Raw genomic sequence first — 18,898 nt, forward strand, 5'->3', positions numbered from 1 at the left:
TTGTTGTGTTCGTAATTGTCAGGAGAAGGCTCTTATGTAATACAATTTTAAAACTTAACCGGAAAAGTAGGAAATATGGATGAAATACAACAACAGTGGCGCCATCTGTCCAGAAAAATAATAAAAAATGTAGTTTATTGTTGCAGATTAAAATAATAATAGAGTATTATATTATATTGGTTTCTATTGGTTAATTGGGCATGTTTGTTGATTTGTATTATTATTTTTTGTCAATATATATATATATATATAATTGAATGTTTGTGGGTGGATTAGACCTCTGGGAAGAAGATAAGCTAATTTAAAAATGGTTAAATTTGGGTTTTTTTATTAATCTGATTTTAGTGTGGTTAGGTTAGGATTTTGTATTAATTAATTATATTAATCCACCATAGGTAGAATACAAAAAACTTGGTATAACTTTTATACTTCAGAGTTAAATCATACATTTACGTGCAAACAGCATGGTGTCCGCGATCTACCGCACTACCGCAGGTAGATTGCCTACCTGATAATACACTGCTGCGAATCAGAATGTTTATTCTGGGCAACGGAAAAGTTAAGATTAATTTTGAACACCATACACCGAATATTAAATAACGAATTGAACAAAGTTTGAGTCATATAGTTCGTACATTTAACGGGCAACGAAGTGCACGGGTTCAGCTAGTAATAGAATAAAATACAGAAAAATCTTAACATTTTATATTTTTATAAACTAATTTGAAATGTAGCTCGAACTATACTATAGTGAAAAATGAAACGAGGGCCAAATGCAGATTTTTTGGTTTCCAAAATAGGTATACTAAATTGCACTCGGGATTTTGCGGCGTCTAAAGTGGGTATAGTAAATTGCCCCCATAGTATCTAAGTGACTTTGATTCATCGTTACCTATTATGTGTAATTTAAAAATACTGTTGTTTATTTATTGGTGGGTAAGCCGAACGTTTATCGCTATAATCGTTGTGATATTAGCGATATCAATGCCTTTACGCGTATGCATCGACTTTACGTAGGTATAGGTAATATTTTAGTAAATCGTTTGCGTGTAACAGTGAAACATAGATATTGTATTGGACAAATTCCTTATAGACCCACTCCAGTAACATTCTAAAAATAAGTTGAACTCATAAAACACAATATAAAACAATACATCAATACAAAAATCATTTGCTTGATTCAAATATCAATGATACAAACTCTTAAAAATAAATAACATAGGTACTTTTACCAAACCTATAATTTATTTAAAATTAAAATAGTTTTATCATAAATATATTCAACTTATTGAATGGTATAAGCATATATAATATACAAAATTGTCTAAATGTTCTATTGACATTAGAAATAATAGCTGACAATTTTTTTACATCAAAATAAGTAAACATTTGTTTTTAAAAAACATTTAGTTTTAAAATTACAATGTGTAAACAATTCAATGTAATCTTAAAGAAAGCAAATAAAACTAATTTGAATAGTTTCAAATAGGAGTAAATGTCTATAATAGTAGCTAATATGTATATGTAACAAGTGAAAAATTATTTTAAAAATGTTCTGTTTATTATATACAACAACTTTATTTCAACTTAATATTTCATGTTGCTTATAAATATAAAAAAAAAATTTCAAAACATACTATATTATTATATGGTATATAATTTGAATAATAATATTTTTTACTTGCAATGCTATGTAAAATGTTGGACACAAATAAATTAATTATATAATTATGTTTAAAACTATAAACATAAACTGCTATCAATATTTTTAATTTTCTCAGTATTTATTCCAACTATTCTATTAGCCATTAAGAGGATGTCAGCGCACTATTTGTTTTCTCTCTCTGGCCCACGTGCAACATGTACAAAACGCATTAACGCAGAATCATTTTTGCTATGTTTTTAAGTAAAATAACCTATTACAAAAAAGATAGAGAATAATATTTTTGAGGGAATGATATATCAATTTTATATTTTATTGTTATTTAACTTAGTATTTGACTTTCAAAATAAACAAAAAATGTTATAAAATTTAAATTATGTTTAAATTGTTTTGGTACAATATTTCGACAAATCGATATGTCATTCCCTTAAAAATATTATTTTCTATCTTTTTTGTAATAGGTGATTTTACTCTAAGATTACTTAAAACATAGAAAAAATGATTCTTCGTAAATGCGTTTTGTCTATGTTGCGCGTAGACCAGAGAGAGAAAACCAATAGTGCGTTGACATCCTCTCAAATAGATATTTATAATAACTTTTAACAGATTTAAAATAATAATTACTGTAAGAACTTATCATTAACAGCTAGTATCTGAACTTATACTGTACAAATGTATAACATTAAAGTTGTTAATACTATTAAAATTATCTGAATATAACATATTTAAACTTGTATACAATTAACAAATTTAGAAGTATTATTTAAAGAAACACATAAGAAGATGTATATGAGTATTGAATAAATTAGAAAATAGGAATATATTATTATATTTATATTCAGCGAAATTAACCATGAAGTGTAAAATTATATTATACAAACATAGTAAGAGACTTGTGTTACATAACATTTTTATTGTTTATAACTTATAAGGAATAGAGCACACAATATAACAATTAAGAATATTTAATTATAATTAGGTAAATATTGGATACAATATGTATGGTAATTATTATATTTTTCAATATTCTATTAAATATTTACTGACACTATATTTAGCTATAATATATTTTGCTGGTCATTTTTATTTTACAATTATATTGATAAATATTCTTAGAAATTTATATTACTATAATATATTGTAAGTATTATTAATTTTATGAATGGAACTAATGTATTTGGTTTTAAAAGTTTATTTTTAACAATTATGATTGTTGGTATTTTATTATTATATTTAGTATTTATTTTTATATATTATAAATAATATGTAACTAAAAACTGCACTTGAGTATTTTTTTTTAAAGATTTGTTATTAAATTATAATATTAAGTAACCAATTATTATATATACATCATATCTCTAAAGAATTTAAAAATGTTTAAAAAACAAAATACATAAAAATAAGAATATATATAAATATTATTAAAATTATTATATAATAAAAAGAAACTAATTTTCCACAACTCTCTGGAAGAGGATGAAATTACTAATACAAAATTACTGAAACTACTTAATGTCTACAGACACAAAATAGAGTATTGATAGTTCCAGATTTTTTTGGAACATAAAAATGTTAATATTATAATTGTAATGGTCTTCAGACTAAGTAAATAGGTACCAAAAAAAAACACTAATTTAAATTTAAACTTATCTAACTTAGTTACAAATTGCTAATTTTTTTTAAAAAGTATCATCTTATCCACTTTGCTTATTATTATAGCTGTATATTATGTACAATATTTGTATATATAATAATTAGTGTTTAAAATTATAATTTAAGTACTAAGATTCATTGATAACTGATTTTATATACATGATATTTAGTGCATTATAAAATTTAATATTCATAATTTAATATAGAATAAAAAGAATTTATTCAGTGACCTTACACTAAAATATGAAAAGATTAATTTATAAAAAGATTAGGTGTGAAATAATTTATACCTATATACAATTAAAATTACTTTAAGGTTATCTAGCATATTTTTTAAACATTAAATTATATTTTTTTTAACTTTATATTTAAGTTTAAACTCTTTTTGTGAATCATAAGTAATAAAATGACAAATAGAAAGAATAAATTATTTACAAACACCAATACATTTAATTTTAAACCGGTTCATTAATATCAATATATTGTAGAATTAGTTATAAGTTCTATATAACACAAAATATATAAGGATTGAACATGTCTTACTACCCTTTCACCTCACCTCATTACCTCACATATCAATATATTACCCTATGTCAACATATTTATTATTTTTCAGTCTTTTTAGCATATTACCTTTGTACTAGGTCTATTTGCTTTATAATATTCAATTTCTGCTGAAGTGCAACATGATCCAGTTATGTCTAACGATTTCAGGTATGGACAAGTTCTGACAGCAGTCTTCAAAAATGCATCGGTTACTTTTGGATAGTTGCGGACATATAAAGTTTCAATACTGCATCTATCAACATTATCATTCCTATTTAAAAATAAATGTAGCATATAACATAATTAACCTAATATCCATTCAACAGTAAGTAATATATCTCATGATTCAAAACTTATTAGTCAAATTATTGAAATAAGTTGTAAACCAAAGCATGCATGTGGAATCAAATCCAATGATTTAGATATAATATTTAATTTAAATACTTACTACTACAATATAAAATGACCTAATAAATACATTTTTTGGTGTTAAACAACCAATATTACAATTTTTTTTGTAACAGTATAATACTACTATTATATTTAATGATTAAAATAAAATTAATTTTTGTTTAATTTTTTTCAATGTTTGATTTTTTAGTTTTATTTTCATAATAAATAGCAATTAAAAAAAGAATATTGTATAGAAATACATAAACCTAAAGTAAAATTATGAATGAGCTTTTATGTACAAATGTTTATATTATACCTAATAATTTATTATTAATTTAAGTTACCTTTCATGAACTCTTCTTAAGTTCACTCCACCACGTCTATCAATCAAAATTTGTATGTATGGATAGTGGAATTCAAAGGTAGCAGTACAGAATCCTGCCAAACCCAAATCGGTAATTGTTGCATCTCTCTCGTGGTTCATATACTCAGGGCTTTCCAAAAGAACATTTTTCAAAGTTGTTAATCTTTGAAAGCAAACAAGTTCATGATCACTTACTGGAGTAAAACGCAAATCAAGTGTCTAAAAATAATATAAATAATCAGGTAAGAAATATTTATTCGTAAATTAAATAACAGGTAAATAAATGTATAGTATTGTTTTATTAAACCCAATAATATATTATAGTAAAGTTAGTAAACAATAGAATTAACAGCCTTTTAACTAGTAACTCATATTACTTTATTTAAAATTCATTTTTAAAAAGCACTTAAATACCCAGATAATTAATAACTAATAAATTGATACTAATATTTGGAATTTTCACAAAAATTTAAAAAAAAATTTTTTAGTTAACTTGTAGAATCACCACATTCCTATTTATTTTAATATATTCTGAGTTATCGTTATCAGAAAAATAACATCTACTTTTAGAAATTTGTTATATTTCAATTTGTATTGCTAACCTGTAAAGATTTGAATCCAGTTATAGCAGTAATACTTGCATATGGAATACAGTCCTTAAACTGTTTGCAACCTGCGAGACTTAAGTAGTGTAAACGTTCCAACTTGGCTAATGCATACAAACAATTTGGCAAAAACCAATCATTGTTTGTCATTATAATTTGCTATACAAGAACAAACAATTATTATAAAAATGTCGATGTGTAATCAAAATAAATAATTCTAAAATCACTTTGTTTTAAATGTATTTAGTATACAAAAATAAAACAAATTTACCTCTAGATCTGGGCAAGCATTGTTTATACCACATAAATAAGAAGAGCTGTCTGGAATGTTTTCAATAGTTGTATTATCAATCGTCAGCGTTTTTAATTTCCGATGCAAAATCTTTACACTTATCTACACACAAAATGTACTTATTAGTAGGTAGATAATCAATTAAAATACTCGAGACAGAAACTGAAGAAGGATTCTTACTTCACCGGCATCAAATACTTGATTTGTTAACGTTAAATGGAGTAATTCTGGGCATTTTGTTTCTAATTGTATTAAAAATTTGTGAGAAACTGAATAATCAGAGCTTGGAACATCATTACACGATATAAACAATTCAGTGGTATCCTCTTTTAAGTAGCTCAAGTATACATCTTCCATAGATTTTTCAAACTTTTCAAATCTTGGTTTTTTCCATAGAGTCCAATCATGACTAACTCTTAACAAGTTAGGGCATATCCTATAAAACCAAGGGCAAAATTATTAATAAACTTCAGTCGCTTAACCTAATTTTGAAGTTTGTACACTCACAGTGCCATTTTGGCAAGATTATCGTGTGACAGGTATTTAAATAAATACATGATAACATCGTCGGATAAATCTTGGAAACCAACAATTTCCTTTGAGGATTTAGGATGTGATGTCGTTGGTGTGACCTGAGACGCTTTGGGTTTCTTTGTTTCTGTGTGCGAATATTGACATTCATCTTCCAATGGTCTCTTGTTACTGTTTTCCATGTTACGGGATGTTCAGATCGCCAACGACTTCGACAAGATATGAGCAACCTAAATGAGTTTGGACCGATCATGACATGAAAAATGATAACATATAGTAGGCGTATATTGTACACATTCATTATACATGGTTGTTACAATGGTGGTCGACGGACACGAAAAATGGTACACATCACATTACTCACCCGCTACGGCTAAGAGTCGGTGAGGTGTGCCACTCGGGTTTTAATTAAAATAATAGGTAGGCGCATGAGAACAAGACCGGTCGTGTGAAGTGAATTTTGGGTTTGCGGACTTCAATATTATATATAGATCGTCAGTAAAATAATAATAATAATAATAATATCGCACCGGACACGTCTCACGGAACAGTGTATGTGATAATATAAATTGTATACTACTACCTATGCAAATTATGATCGCGATCGCGTAACGTCTGGCACTACTCGGACTGCAGCAGGGCTCATTCTTCCATCTTCTGTGTTCCGCAATAACAATACTATAAAGGTGATAATAATATTATTTATTATCGAGATTCGAGATGACGATCGACTCGGCGTTCCGACTTATTGTGCGCGATTGTAAAAATATTGTAATGTCTGATGTTCGGATACTCCTCGGTGATAACTTCGAGTCATTGATAATTATTATTGTTATTGTAACAATAATATATGTAATAATAAAAACGTAAAATGTATTCACGATAATAATATTATTATGTTTAATTTTTTTATGACGCACATCGTTGACCAATGGCCAGGATTGTCAACACTCAACAACAACCACAATCACAATCATAAATGAGATAAGTAAATACATAATACAATATAGATATAATACGCAATGATATGAATAATTTCAATGATTCGTGTAGGATACTAGGATCTAAGGTAAGCTATAGTATGTGTCCTGTGGTAAGTTCTATAGCTCTACATTATCTGGTTAGCAGCATAGAACAATTATAGGTCTTATGATTTATTAGTTTATAGGTCAATCGTCTATGTCCTAATGCCTATGCGAACAACAATGTATAATAATATGTAGGTATATCGTCAGTCTTTGCCCGTCGGTCGGTTTTTGTCGCCCGACACCCGGTCTGCACTGTACATTTTTAGACATTCTAGACATTTCAGATGATGGATTTTAAACAATTACAATAATTATATTTGTTTAAAATCTTCGACAGTACATTGTACAATCACAGAATAAATTACATAATTATTACAGTTATTTAAAATGAACGTTTCCAAATTATTAAAACGAAAATTACATTTTTGCACAGAAATTATAAATTCACAAAACAATTTGGGCGTTCGGTGATCAGCAATCCATAACCTAGCAAATATCTATATGTGGAATTTGTTAATCCAACTCATAGTCCATATGCAGACATAGTCGTATTCTGAAATTTGGCACCCGGGTCCAGGACTCCAGATGCTATAAATGTTTCCCTCCCTCTATAAAAAAAATATATTACCTACACTAGATAATGTGTTTTTTTTAATTGTAATAGGTGAAGTACTGAACTATGCTTCATGAAATAATAGAAGGTAGAATACTTTTAATCACTTTTATAAGGCTTGCCTTATAAAACTGTTACTACCGGCTAATCCTACTTTTCAAAAGAAATTAAATAAAAGCTAGTTAAAAAGAAAACACAGTTTATACAATATTTATTTATAATAAATTTATTATCCACAAATTACAAAACATAAAATCTACATTGGTTTTTTGCGAGCTTTAGAGGAACTATACTCATTGACATTGTTCATTAATCCCCGTGCGGGATAATATGAGGATATTTTTATATCGGTTTGACTGACGAATGTATAGGAAATTTCATATATTCTGTCTCTGTGGATGTATCAACTTTGGACTGTCCCTTTCATTTCTTTTTTATTTATTGAAAATTTGAAAATATCATTATAAAACTTATGGATGTGAGCAAGCTGCAAGGGGTTTTTATATTTATTTACACCGTGGATGTGACATTTCCAAAATATATTTGATTGTTCATGTTCATTGGTTTATTAAATTGGCTATGGGTTATAAACTTATAACTTATAAGTTATAACTTATACCTAGATACTATAAATGATTTATGATCATTCCTATGTCCAATGATAAATTACAGTATTTGGTTATAAGTTATAATAATAATTATAACAATTAACAATAAAATAATAATAACTTATAACATTAGATATATATTGTACGAATATACAACATAATATTATACCACAGACATATAATAATATATATAGATATGTATGTAGCTTTATACTTTTATATAATTATAATATGTCTGCATTATAAAGATTATAATATATGTTTTTATTTTTTCAATGCTTTAATAACTAATAAGCATATTATATAGATACTATTTAATATAATATAATATCTTAATTCGTGGTATTAAGTCACAGACTTCTAAATTACAATAGAAAGTAGAAGTACCTACACTTCTGTAATCTGTACTATCCTACTATATAGAAATCGGTGTATTAACTATTATTTAAGAAGTTTTTTTTTTATGGCTCTAGTCCGGGAATAGGCCCAAAAGCCTAGTTCGGACGCTTATTTGGCAGAATTTCTATTTGGGCACCCGTAGGTTTCTGCCGTGCCTGGTTGGGGGATGGCGGTCTCTCCGTCTAGACCGTTGCCTGCCCAGAGAGCGATGCCGCCCTACGTCCGTGGCCGGGATTCGAACCGGCGCCGGTGCGCGTTACAACCGACGCCGTAGTCTGCTCGGCGCCCTCGGTCACTCCGTCCCCCATCTAAATTATAACAATAATCTGAATAATCGATTGTTTTATATATCCACGGACTAAGGTACATCCAGAGATTTTAAATAACCTATCATTAGTTATTTAAAGTTACCTGTTATTTAAAATCTCTGGGTATATCTTAGTCCTTAAATATAAAATATATCTAATATGATTGTTTACTACAGGACGGATATTATAATATTATCTTAGTCCGTGGTCCGCGACTACCAGTTGGGTCTTATCATAGAACAATGGTCTTATCGTACTACATATACATATTGATAACTTGATAAATCGCTTATGCAGTCTTTGATACAAATATACCGGGGAGCGCTAGTGTTGTTTCTAGTATCAATATTCAATAATTTAATTTTTCAACTTTATAAGCCAGTAGTTGACAGTTGTAAATTGTAATTGACTTCTCTTTCTAATTTCTGTTTATTGTTCAATATTTTTATATGTTAAACACTGACTGTCTATCAGCTAGTCTATAGACTGTTAATTGTATATGTTATCTGTGTGTCTTCTGTCTAAATAGTCTGTACTCCTGTGTACTGTTTAGTGTCACTAGTGTTTGCTGTGTAGACTTGTGGTTCATTGATTCACATCAGACGTGTTAATAGCCACTTCGTTTTAAAAATGGTAGGTGATTGTTTATTGTCGTTTATTGTTGACCATGAAAATGATTATCTTATAGATTATATTAATAAAATCTTGTGGATCTAAAAAATGTCATTATTAGCACAATAATAATGTTATAGTTTGATAACATTTATGAGGCCGGTCACCTGTGTCATATTATGTGTTTAGCCAGATTGAACTGTGTGTTTATAGATGTGATTGATTTTAAAAACATTTAAACACATAGTTTAAATATAGTAAACTTTGTGGAAATGCAACAATCTCATACAACACAATAGGCAGTGTCAAAAATATCTTTTGCAAAAACACATTTTGATTCCAACCTTAAAGTTTTTTAATGTTAAGTGACATTGGTTGTGTGTTTCGTGGTCAACTATTAAGTATCACAGTACAATATATTTGTGTTCATTGATTTTTTTAAAACTGTAAACATGGAACACTCATATGAAGTATATAATTAAATACTTGACAACATTACATTTTAATCTGTTTTTTCACAGTTGTTCTACTCATTTTTTAAATCACTCGTTGGGAAGGATGTCGTTGTTGAATTAAAAAATGATCTAAGGTAAGTGATGAATTGTTTTTATTACCTATACTGAAATTAAAAACATTTTATTTCTAGTATTTGTGGTACATTACATTCTGTGGATCAATATTTGAACATCAAACTCGTTGACATAAGTGTAACTGATCCTGAAAAATACCCACATATGGTAATTACTAATTAGTTTTACTTCAATATGAAGAAAAAAACTCATACTGTTAATTTTTTAGGCTTCTGTAAGGAACTGTTTCATTAGAGGTTCAGTGGTTCGCTATGTACAACTACCAGCAGATGAAGTTGATACACAGTTGTTACAAGATGCTGCACGTAAAGAAGCAACAGTCACACGCTAATATATTTTACATTTAATTACAACTAAGGAACTTATTGTTTAAGAAGTAATATAAAAATAACTGTATAATTTATTTTCAAAACATTTATTTTCTGTTTTGAAATACAGTAGCACATGGTGTGTTTTTTAAGGATCGTTGCCTAATGTTTTTTGAGAAGGTGTTCAATCTCCTAAACCCAGACATAAACATACAGAAAAATCATGAATATCACTATAGTATTATGATAAAAATGTTAATTCTCTTATTTGATTCTAGTAAGCTGTGTTAGTGGAAGTAAAATTAGAGGGTGGATGGGTTGTTGGTCCATCAAAAAAAAAAATTCGCCACACCACTGTTTTAATGTAATACAAATTAAAAGCTATGGCGCTTAACTGAAAAGTAATGTAAACAAGGTTGACAAGTGAAGATCTGATAAAAAAAAACTTACTATGATCTGTCCAGCAAGAGAACACCAAAACTGACCAAAACTGGTTCTCTCACGCAACACCCTGTCATAGGGGAACTGGTTTCGATAGCAAGGAGATACGGGGGGATATGTAGAACTGGGGCGTTCTCTTGCTGGACAGAGTATAGGAATATTCTATTAAATTTTCAAATGTCTTATTTATAAAAATGTTTTTTTCATTGCTAATATTTGAAAATTTAATAGAATATTCCTTATAAGTTTTTCTTATTATATCTTCACAAAAAAAAAAAAGTTTACCGGAAAGTAACTCCATTTATAGCCATAATAAATGTTTGGTTTTCAATTAATTTTATTTTAATTATTAAATTTGATTATTTATTCAAGTATGCTGGGTTGATCATCTCTAAGAATCATTTTTCTTATATAATGATTTTATCATTTAACACGTCCAGTACAATGACATACTATTTACTATAGACCAGCGGTTCTCAACTTTTTTATAACCACGTACCACCTACATAGTTTGAACATTTTCATATACCACTTGACCAAATAACGTTTTTTTTGCTTATCAAATATTTTATTTTACATGTAGACGGAATTTTATTTTATGAAGAACTACAAAATGATGATAATAATATAAGCATTTAATGCATAAAAAGAAAATTAAATATATACAAATATAATTTATATTATTATCAAATTTTTGGGGAATCATCCATTACATTTTCAAAAGTTACAGGATAAATAAATAAAAAAAAAGAACCATTGTAAAACCACTAGATCCCTCGCTCCGCTCAGAATCTAAAAATAAAAAAAATGAAAACTGACAATGGTCCGTAAACAGCTCAAAAAGAGTCAACTAATGAACTGTATGAACTTCAAACGCTCATAAAAATTAAATTTGATTTGCTTGTAGGCATTTATTTTTGATAAAGGTAGACAAACTTATGGTGAACTTTGTATTACATTTTCAAATCTTAGATTTAAATAGAAAAATTTCTTACTGAAAATAATTTGCACATTTTCGTGAATTATATGAAATTTTATGTATTTTGTCAAGATTTGAACTTTAAATACTTATAAAAAAAAAACTGTGACTAAGGATTTTTAATATTTTTCAAATGTCATTGCAATAATATAGTAGGAGACTTGTATTAAATTTTCACGTTTTTTACCCAACAAATAAAGTTTTATTGACATTTATAAAAAAAAGACTAATAAAATGGAAACTGAAAATGTTTATAAACAGTTCAATACAAATCAAAATATTTTGAATTCATGTGAATATAAACAAACAGTGAAAATGTCATGTATACGTTCATTTGTTAAATTTAACAAAAACCAAAATCGATTTTGCGTAAAAATTCCTGTTTTTTCTTAATTATTATGTTGTTTTTCTCGATGCTTTTGAAAACTATTTAGAATTTTAAAATTTGACCTCCCAAATACACCAACTATATTCACTTTCCCATAAATCAAGATACTGTTGAAGAAAACAGTGGTTACAGACACAAAAATAATAAATAAAAAAATAAAACAACACACATCATTGTAAAATCAATACATTCATCGCTCTGCTCGGATTCTAAAAAAAAGCCGGGCTATGATGCATTTAAAAATATTTCCTAGGTATAATGATGATAACTCTAGGCTTTTTCGGGCATCATTGATAAAAATTTTAAATCAATTCAAAAAAAAAATCTAAAATGTATCGTAAACTGGTTGTTAGATAAACTCTAATTTTAAGTATAGGTAGGTACCTACTTATTATAAGTTGTAAACTTAGTTATGTATGTAAAAGTTGAAATAATGTATTTGTAAATTTTAAAAATTAGAAACGGCCTTGCGTTGTAAAGTCGATTTATCAACAATCGGTAGGTACCTGGTACTATGACAAGTAACAATAACGTACTTTCCGACTCTAATAGGTACCTATGTCTATGGTCGTACATTAGCCACAAAACGTATAGGTACCTCCTATACAACGATTAAACTGAAAGTAGCATAATATTATTGCCAAATTATAAGGTACCGACAAAAATACACTTGCGACAATAACGTAGCTAAATAGCCTATACAGAGTTCCGTGTTATCGTTATTATAAAATACTTGAAAGACTTGAAAGTTGAAGCTATTCAACCTAATAATATATTAAATAGGTATATAAATAAATAATAATACACATTTCATATTTTAACCAAGTAGATTCAATAACTAATATTTTTACGGTAGGAACTATTTATGAAAAACCTTGTTTAAAATGTTCAACATTAGCTATCTATATAAATTAATCATTTTATAATTGTTCAACCTACAAAATAATATGCAATTTTTCGTGATTTTATTAACATTTGAACTTTCAAACCAAAATTGTACTTGTGTATCTTTAATATTTTTGAACTGCTGTTATAACAACTTACGACGAACCTTGTATTTAATTGACAAGCTTTTTGAACCAGAAAACATTTTTTTTGGCGATATTTATAGAAAAGAAATTTAAAATATCAATTGACTATAAATAACTCAAAATGATTCAAAATATTTTATAAGTATTATGTCTGTAGTATAAATATATATAATATATAGATTGTCAGGTCAAAATTTACTATTATAGGAAAATGTCATGCGTAACAAAACCTACATTACAATATTAAGCTTAACATTTTACAATAATAGTAATAGGTTTTTTTAAAATATTTTTTTGAGCGTCATTTAATTTGAGCATAAATTAACACTAATATTTTATGAGTCAAAATCACGAAATTTTGCAAATTAAAATTGAATTGAAGATTCCTTAGAAATGTTCTGCCTTCAACCAATAAAATGACTACCTATACTGGAAAGGCAAATTAATTATTTATGAGTGTTCATTTATGAAGTTTGTACGAATTGAACCGGCTGCTGTATTCACTCGATTTCTCTTTTAACGATTTTCTTAATTGTTATCCAAAAATGAATAACTGTGTAGGTACTTGAAATTTATACCAAAATATGTTTATTTTATCAGTTTCAATACTTGATAAAATTTCGGACCGAAGCAGCCGGGTGCCCGCCGCGCCGCCAGAGGGTCTCGCGTGTCGGCGACCTCGAGCGCGCGAAGTCCGCGATCTCGTCACGCTTACCGCCGATCACCCCAAAAGTGCACTGTCGCGTACCTAAACCTCGGCCCCCACGCCATCGCCTCGCCTTGTCCGCTGCCCTCGGTCTGGGGGAAACTCTCGGACGGTTTCACTTCGGGGAACAACAGCAGAAAACGCGTACGGCCTTCGTGATACCTCTCCACGCAGCGGACGCGATCCTCGCCGCCGTCCGTCTGCGCGTTTTGCTAGACTTGCCCCGCGGGTCCAACCAATCAAGTCTCCAAAGCTGTTCTTGACCTCAGCTCCCCTGGCCGGGGTGACGAATTCCGTCTCATCACCGGGCCCTTCCACCGCCGCCTTTGATCCATTCAACCGGTCGATCAGTACGAGTACTGGATTCGCCTTGAAGGGTTTCCGACGAGTCACCGCCCGCGAACTGGGCCGCATAATACAGCAGGCATTTATGAGCATTTATGATTTGATCTACATCTACTTGATTTACTATGTCTCGTTGACACTGCATTAAGAATAATAATTCTAAATTGTCTTGTACAATAGTAGACCTTAATCGTGTTTTTAACAATTTTAGTTTCGAAAATGACCTTTCACTCGTCACTATTGTGTCAGAGGCAGCGGTCAGTAATATTTATACGCTTTGTACAATTCCGTGTGTTGTAAGGAATACATTTTATAATATACAACGGAGCTAAACGCGTTCTCCTGAGCGTAAATTTGCGTACATTTTTATATAACTATATAGTCTATATATATATATATCATAATATATCTGTCTATCTTATATATATCTATCTATGTATACTATATATCATGGTTGGTACATACTTTATTAGGGTTCCGTACGGTAAAACGACTAAAGCCATTACTAAGGCTCCTCCATCCGTCCGTCTGTCACCAGGCTGTATCTCATGAACCATGAAAGGTAGAAAGCTGAAATTTTCACAGATTATGTATTTCTATTGCCGCTATAACTGCGAAATATACTAAAAATCCTAGAATATATAATGCAAGCAGTGTTGCCAACATATTTATAGATGATGGTACGGAACCCTTCGTGCGCGAGTCCGACTCACACTTGGCCGGTTTTCTATGGTTGGTACTTAGCAATGAGTACCAAGTATGATATTATTATTATATCTTATTATATCGTGTTCAGTATTCACTATTCACAGTTCGCCATTTAAGTTCGTATTTCAGACATTCGGTAATCTGGTAATCGGTTGGTAGTTTTTCTATGGTAGTAGGTAGTTTAAATTTAGTCATGGTAGTCTAGTTATTTATACTTATTAATTATCATCTATATGTAATACCTATTCTAAATTATTTTCTCTTTGAAATAGATTTCAACCATTTGTCTAATGAGTAATATATTATTCAATCATTAACAATAACCATTACCTACTTGTTTACCTTTACTCGTTGGGTAGGTACTAATATATTAGTAATTAGTCGCGCGCCTATTGTAGATCATAGTTATGTACCGAATAATTAAATTATTTATAATTTATATAATATATGTACATAATATTCAAAACTTCAAAAGAGTAGTAATTCGAAAGACTTAGTTATTACATTTATTATTTTATTAAAACTTTGTGTCTTAGGCAATGGAGAAGTTAACTAACAAAAGTTCTAGAAGATCATTATTTGATAGGTTTTCAGAAGAAATTAACAATGAAGAGTCTACATCTGCTTTTTCAAATAATAGAGAAACGATGAACATGGATGATGAGAATTCATCAATTTATGAAAACACTAATTTGAACAAACATGAATGCGAAGCTAAGGTAAAATACTTCCTTAAAACAATTATTTAAGATCAAAATATAAAAAATAATTTTAATTTTGATTATATCATTCAGCTTAAAGCATTTGATGATGCATTTGAAACAATTTATGGCAATAATGAAGTGAATTTGATTCAAGTCCTGCAAATGGCTGAAGAATTGCAAGTAAATTGTATACATTTGATAAATTTAGTTAAGATTCAAATCAAATCAAGTAAGGATTACCAATAATATTGATTTTTATAGTTTTTAATAGTATAGTATTATTATATTTATTATCATGTTGTTCATAATAATATTTTAACACAATAGTAAGTAAAAAATAAAACAACTAATATGGCTCATAATATGGCGTACACACTCAATATTATCTTCAAAAAAGGGGAGGGGATTCTTGAAATTATTAAACATTATTTTTAAAAAAACAAAAATTATTGTAAAACCAATAGATTCTGTTCTTTACTTCAAATCCAAGAAATTGAGGATTTATCTTCCATATGTAGGTAGGCCCTCGTATAAGGTGTCAATTCTTTTTTACACTGGGGCGCAAAATGTCTAAATGTGGCACTGCCTAATATTTAAAAATTAAAAAAAATGTTTCTGGAGTTAATATTGTTCTGTTGTGTAAGTATTGTACATATTGTACAACATATAGAAAGTATTACCTTAGTATATTTTAAAAGTGAAAAAATATATTAATGAGTATGTCAGCAGTACTCAGCTCACTGTCTGCTTTCTGTCTCTGGCCCACGCACAACTTAGACAAATGCATTCCTGCAAAATAATTTTATATTAAAATCACCCATTAAAAAAATTATAGAGAATTATGTTTTTTAGGGTATGGCATATTGATTTGTCTAAATATTGTCTCAAAATAATTTAATAATCATTTAAATTTATAAAAAAAAATAAATAATTTTTAGTCATAATTTCAAAAAATAAAACTGTCAAACTTTCCTAAATATTATCCTCTATACTTTTGTAATAGGTAATATTACTCTAGATTACTCAAAAATCATAATAAAAAAAAAAAACAAAAATTTACATGAATGCGTTTTATTTTTATCTTTGTTCCTTGTGGGCTTGAGGAAAATAAATATTAAGCTGACATCTTCCTATAATTTTTATTTGGTTTATAATAGTTGGTTTTATTATAATGTAGCTTATATTATAAAAATATTGTTAAATATTAACTAAACATGATAATCCTATCATCCCTAAATACAAAATAATCCTTATTCTTATGCTTGTTGCCTTTCTCTCATTTGTGTTCACTGACCTCATACATTTTTAATTTAAGTATATTTCTCATCTTTTTTTTCCAAGCTGAAGTTGAAAAGTTAAGATCGAAATTATATTTACTGGAAAACAAATATCTTAATACTATAAATAAGTTACAACTTGAAGTCACAAAATTAAACTTGCATCTCAAACAGCAATCTTCATTTAGTTGTATTATTGGGTCTACATTTTGTTACTCTTTGTCAAAAGCAACTCAAACATCTTCAGCGATTGATATGGTTTTACAAGAAGTAATAATAAGAGTATAATGTATAAATAATATAAATACATATAAAGTACATATTATTATGTCACTATATCATAAGAGCAAATATTAATAAGCCCAATCGTTTTTTATTAAACCAAGTCCCTCTCATGTACCCAAAAATGCATTATATATACCTATTATATAGGTACTATGTCTGCATTCACGTACAGTTACATTTACATTTAATTTTTTTTAGGATTGCATAACAAATATGGCTCAATTAATAACTAATATGCTTAGTTCTTTTATTCGAAGATATAATAACAAGATGCCATCAATAAAAACAAATGAAATGAAATTTGTGTTACATATGTTAAGAATAGTAGCTAACCTATCAACCACAGAAAGTGGTTGTCATTTTTTTTCACAAGTTAATGATGGAATTAATATTGTTAACCTTGTTGTGTCTTTGGTATTGTACACACCTCCTTCACATGGTGTTTTAAAAAAGTAAATATTTCAACTTTTATTACTTTTCTTGCATATTAAACTATTGTATAAAGACCTGCATTCTACATTATTGAAAATTGTTTTTTTTCCGTAGGATTGCTTATACAACATTGTATAATGTGAGCAATCAATTTAATGGACACTCACTTATGGAAAACAATAAACTCATACAAACATTAAATAATGACATCAAATTAGTACATAGCAAGGGAAATAACAGTATAATATTGTTCTCTTTAAATTTGCTACTTTCTCTAACTGAAAAAATTAATAAATCAATGTACACAATTCTTAAGAATGAAGTAAGTACCATCTAATTATAGACACTTTTATTTTAAATAATTTTAATTAAATGTATTTAAAAAAAATTCTGGTGGGGGTCCAACATTATTTTAATATAGATGATATACTCATTAATCCTCATTATTACATTCAACATTTAAAATTCTTTATTTTCATGATTACTACTTTAACAAAAATATAAAATTATTCTTAATACAACTGCTAAAAGATTTCAAGGGGGTCCAAACTCCTGGACCCACAGGTTATGGCCATGCATATAGGTACATAACTAACTATAAATTAATAGGTAACACCTAATTTTAGTTATGTACCTATAAGAATTGATTAAGAGGTATGTTATGTATGCAGATAAATTTAGAAGAAATACTCAAACTAACAAGGTATACAGAGACAGAATCAACAGCTAGAAAAATATTGAATAACATTAATATTGCAAGTGAAAAATATAATGATAAGTCTGAATAACTATTAGATAAATATAAAAAAAAATTTAATACCTGCTTACAAATAAAAGATGATATTATTATTTTTTTTTTTTTGAAACATTGAATTTATTTATTATATTTAGTAGTACCTATATACCATAATATTATAATGAATAATAAAAAATGCATTTTTTATGTATAACTACAATACTATTAATACATTCATTCTTTATGTATTCTTACAATAAATATCAAAATATTTATTTATAACTAATTGTAAAACTTTTACTAAATTTATATTTATGTATTCAATTTTGTTTAAATATAAAAACATTTAAGAT

The 18,898-nt window shown here is 28.1% G+C and overlaps 3 protein-coding genes across 7 annotated transcripts; 2 read left to right on the forward strand and 1 right to left on the reverse strand.

The window, feature by feature from the left end:
- Window positions 1-1,539: 1,539 nt before the first annotated feature.
- Window positions 1,540-6,983, reverse strand: LOC132942445 (uncharacterized). 3 transcript variants are annotated; one of them, XM_061010835.1, is made up of 7 exons: window positions 6,631-6,983; window positions 6,024-6,277; window positions 5,697-5,952; window positions 5,496-5,618; window positions 5,222-5,383; window positions 4,600-4,838; window positions 1,540-4,133 (listed from the first exon to the last, which is right to left on the reverse strand). In XM_061010835.1, exons 2-7 carry the CDS (start codon window positions 6,227-6,229, stop codon window positions 3,938-3,940), a joined length of 1,182 nt encoding a protein of 393 aa, XP_060866818.1. In that variant the 5' UTR covers window positions 6,230-6,277; window positions 6,631-6,983; the 3' UTR covers window positions 1,540-3,937. The 3 variants fall into 3 exon arrangements, with proteins under 3 accessions (XP_060866818.1, XP_060866819.1, XP_060866817.1); XM_061010836.1 differs by having other exon boundaries at window positions 1,540-4,115; window positions 6,412-6,983; XM_061010834.1 differs by having other exon boundaries at window positions 6,412-6,983.
- A 347-nt stretch (window positions 6,984-7,330) lies between these two features.
- On the forward strand, window positions 7,331-10,669 carry LOC132942447 (U6 snRNA-associated Sm-like protein LSm2). Its single transcript, XM_061010840.1, has 4 exons — window positions 7,331-9,636; window positions 10,137-10,204; window positions 10,262-10,352; window positions 10,414-10,669. The coding sequence occupies exons 1-4, from the start codon at window positions 9,634-9,636 to the stop codon at window positions 10,534-10,536; spliced, it is 285 nt and encodes a 94-aa protein (XP_060866823.1). The 5' UTR covers window positions 7,331-9,633; the 3' UTR covers window positions 10,537-10,669.
- Window positions 10,670-10,800: 131 nt separating this feature from the next.
- On the forward strand, window positions 10,801-18,876 carry LOC132942446 (uncharacterized). 3 transcript variants are annotated; one of them, XM_061010838.1, is made up of 8 exons: window positions 15,246-15,262; window positions 15,384-15,466; window positions 15,648-15,830; window positions 15,906-16,044; window positions 17,157-17,362; window positions 17,576-17,829; window positions 17,924-18,131; window positions 18,481-18,876. In XM_061010838.1, exons 3-8 carry the CDS (start codon window positions 15,651-15,653, stop codon window positions 18,595-18,597), a joined length of 1,104 nt encoding a protein of 367 aa, XP_060866821.1. In that variant the 5' UTR covers window positions 15,246-15,262; window positions 15,384-15,466; window positions 15,648-15,650; the 3' UTR covers window positions 18,598-18,876. The 3 variants fall into 3 exon arrangements, with proteins under 3 accessions (XP_060866822.1, XP_060866821.1, XP_060866820.1); XM_061010839.1 differs by lacking the exon at window positions 15,384-15,466 and having other exon boundaries at window positions 10,801-15,262; XM_061010837.1 differs by lacking the exon at window positions 15,246-15,262 and having other exon boundaries at window positions 15,275-15,466.
- Window positions 18,877-18,898: the final 22 nt, after the last annotated feature.

This window comes from Metopolophium dirhodum, chromosome 4 (assembly GCF_019925205.1).
Source record: "Metopolophium dirhodum isolate CAU chromosome 4, ASM1992520v1, whole genome shotgun sequence".
NCBI classification, from domain to species: domain Eukaryota; kingdom Metazoa; phylum Arthropoda; class Insecta; order Hemiptera; family Aphididae; genus Metopolophium; species Metopolophium dirhodum.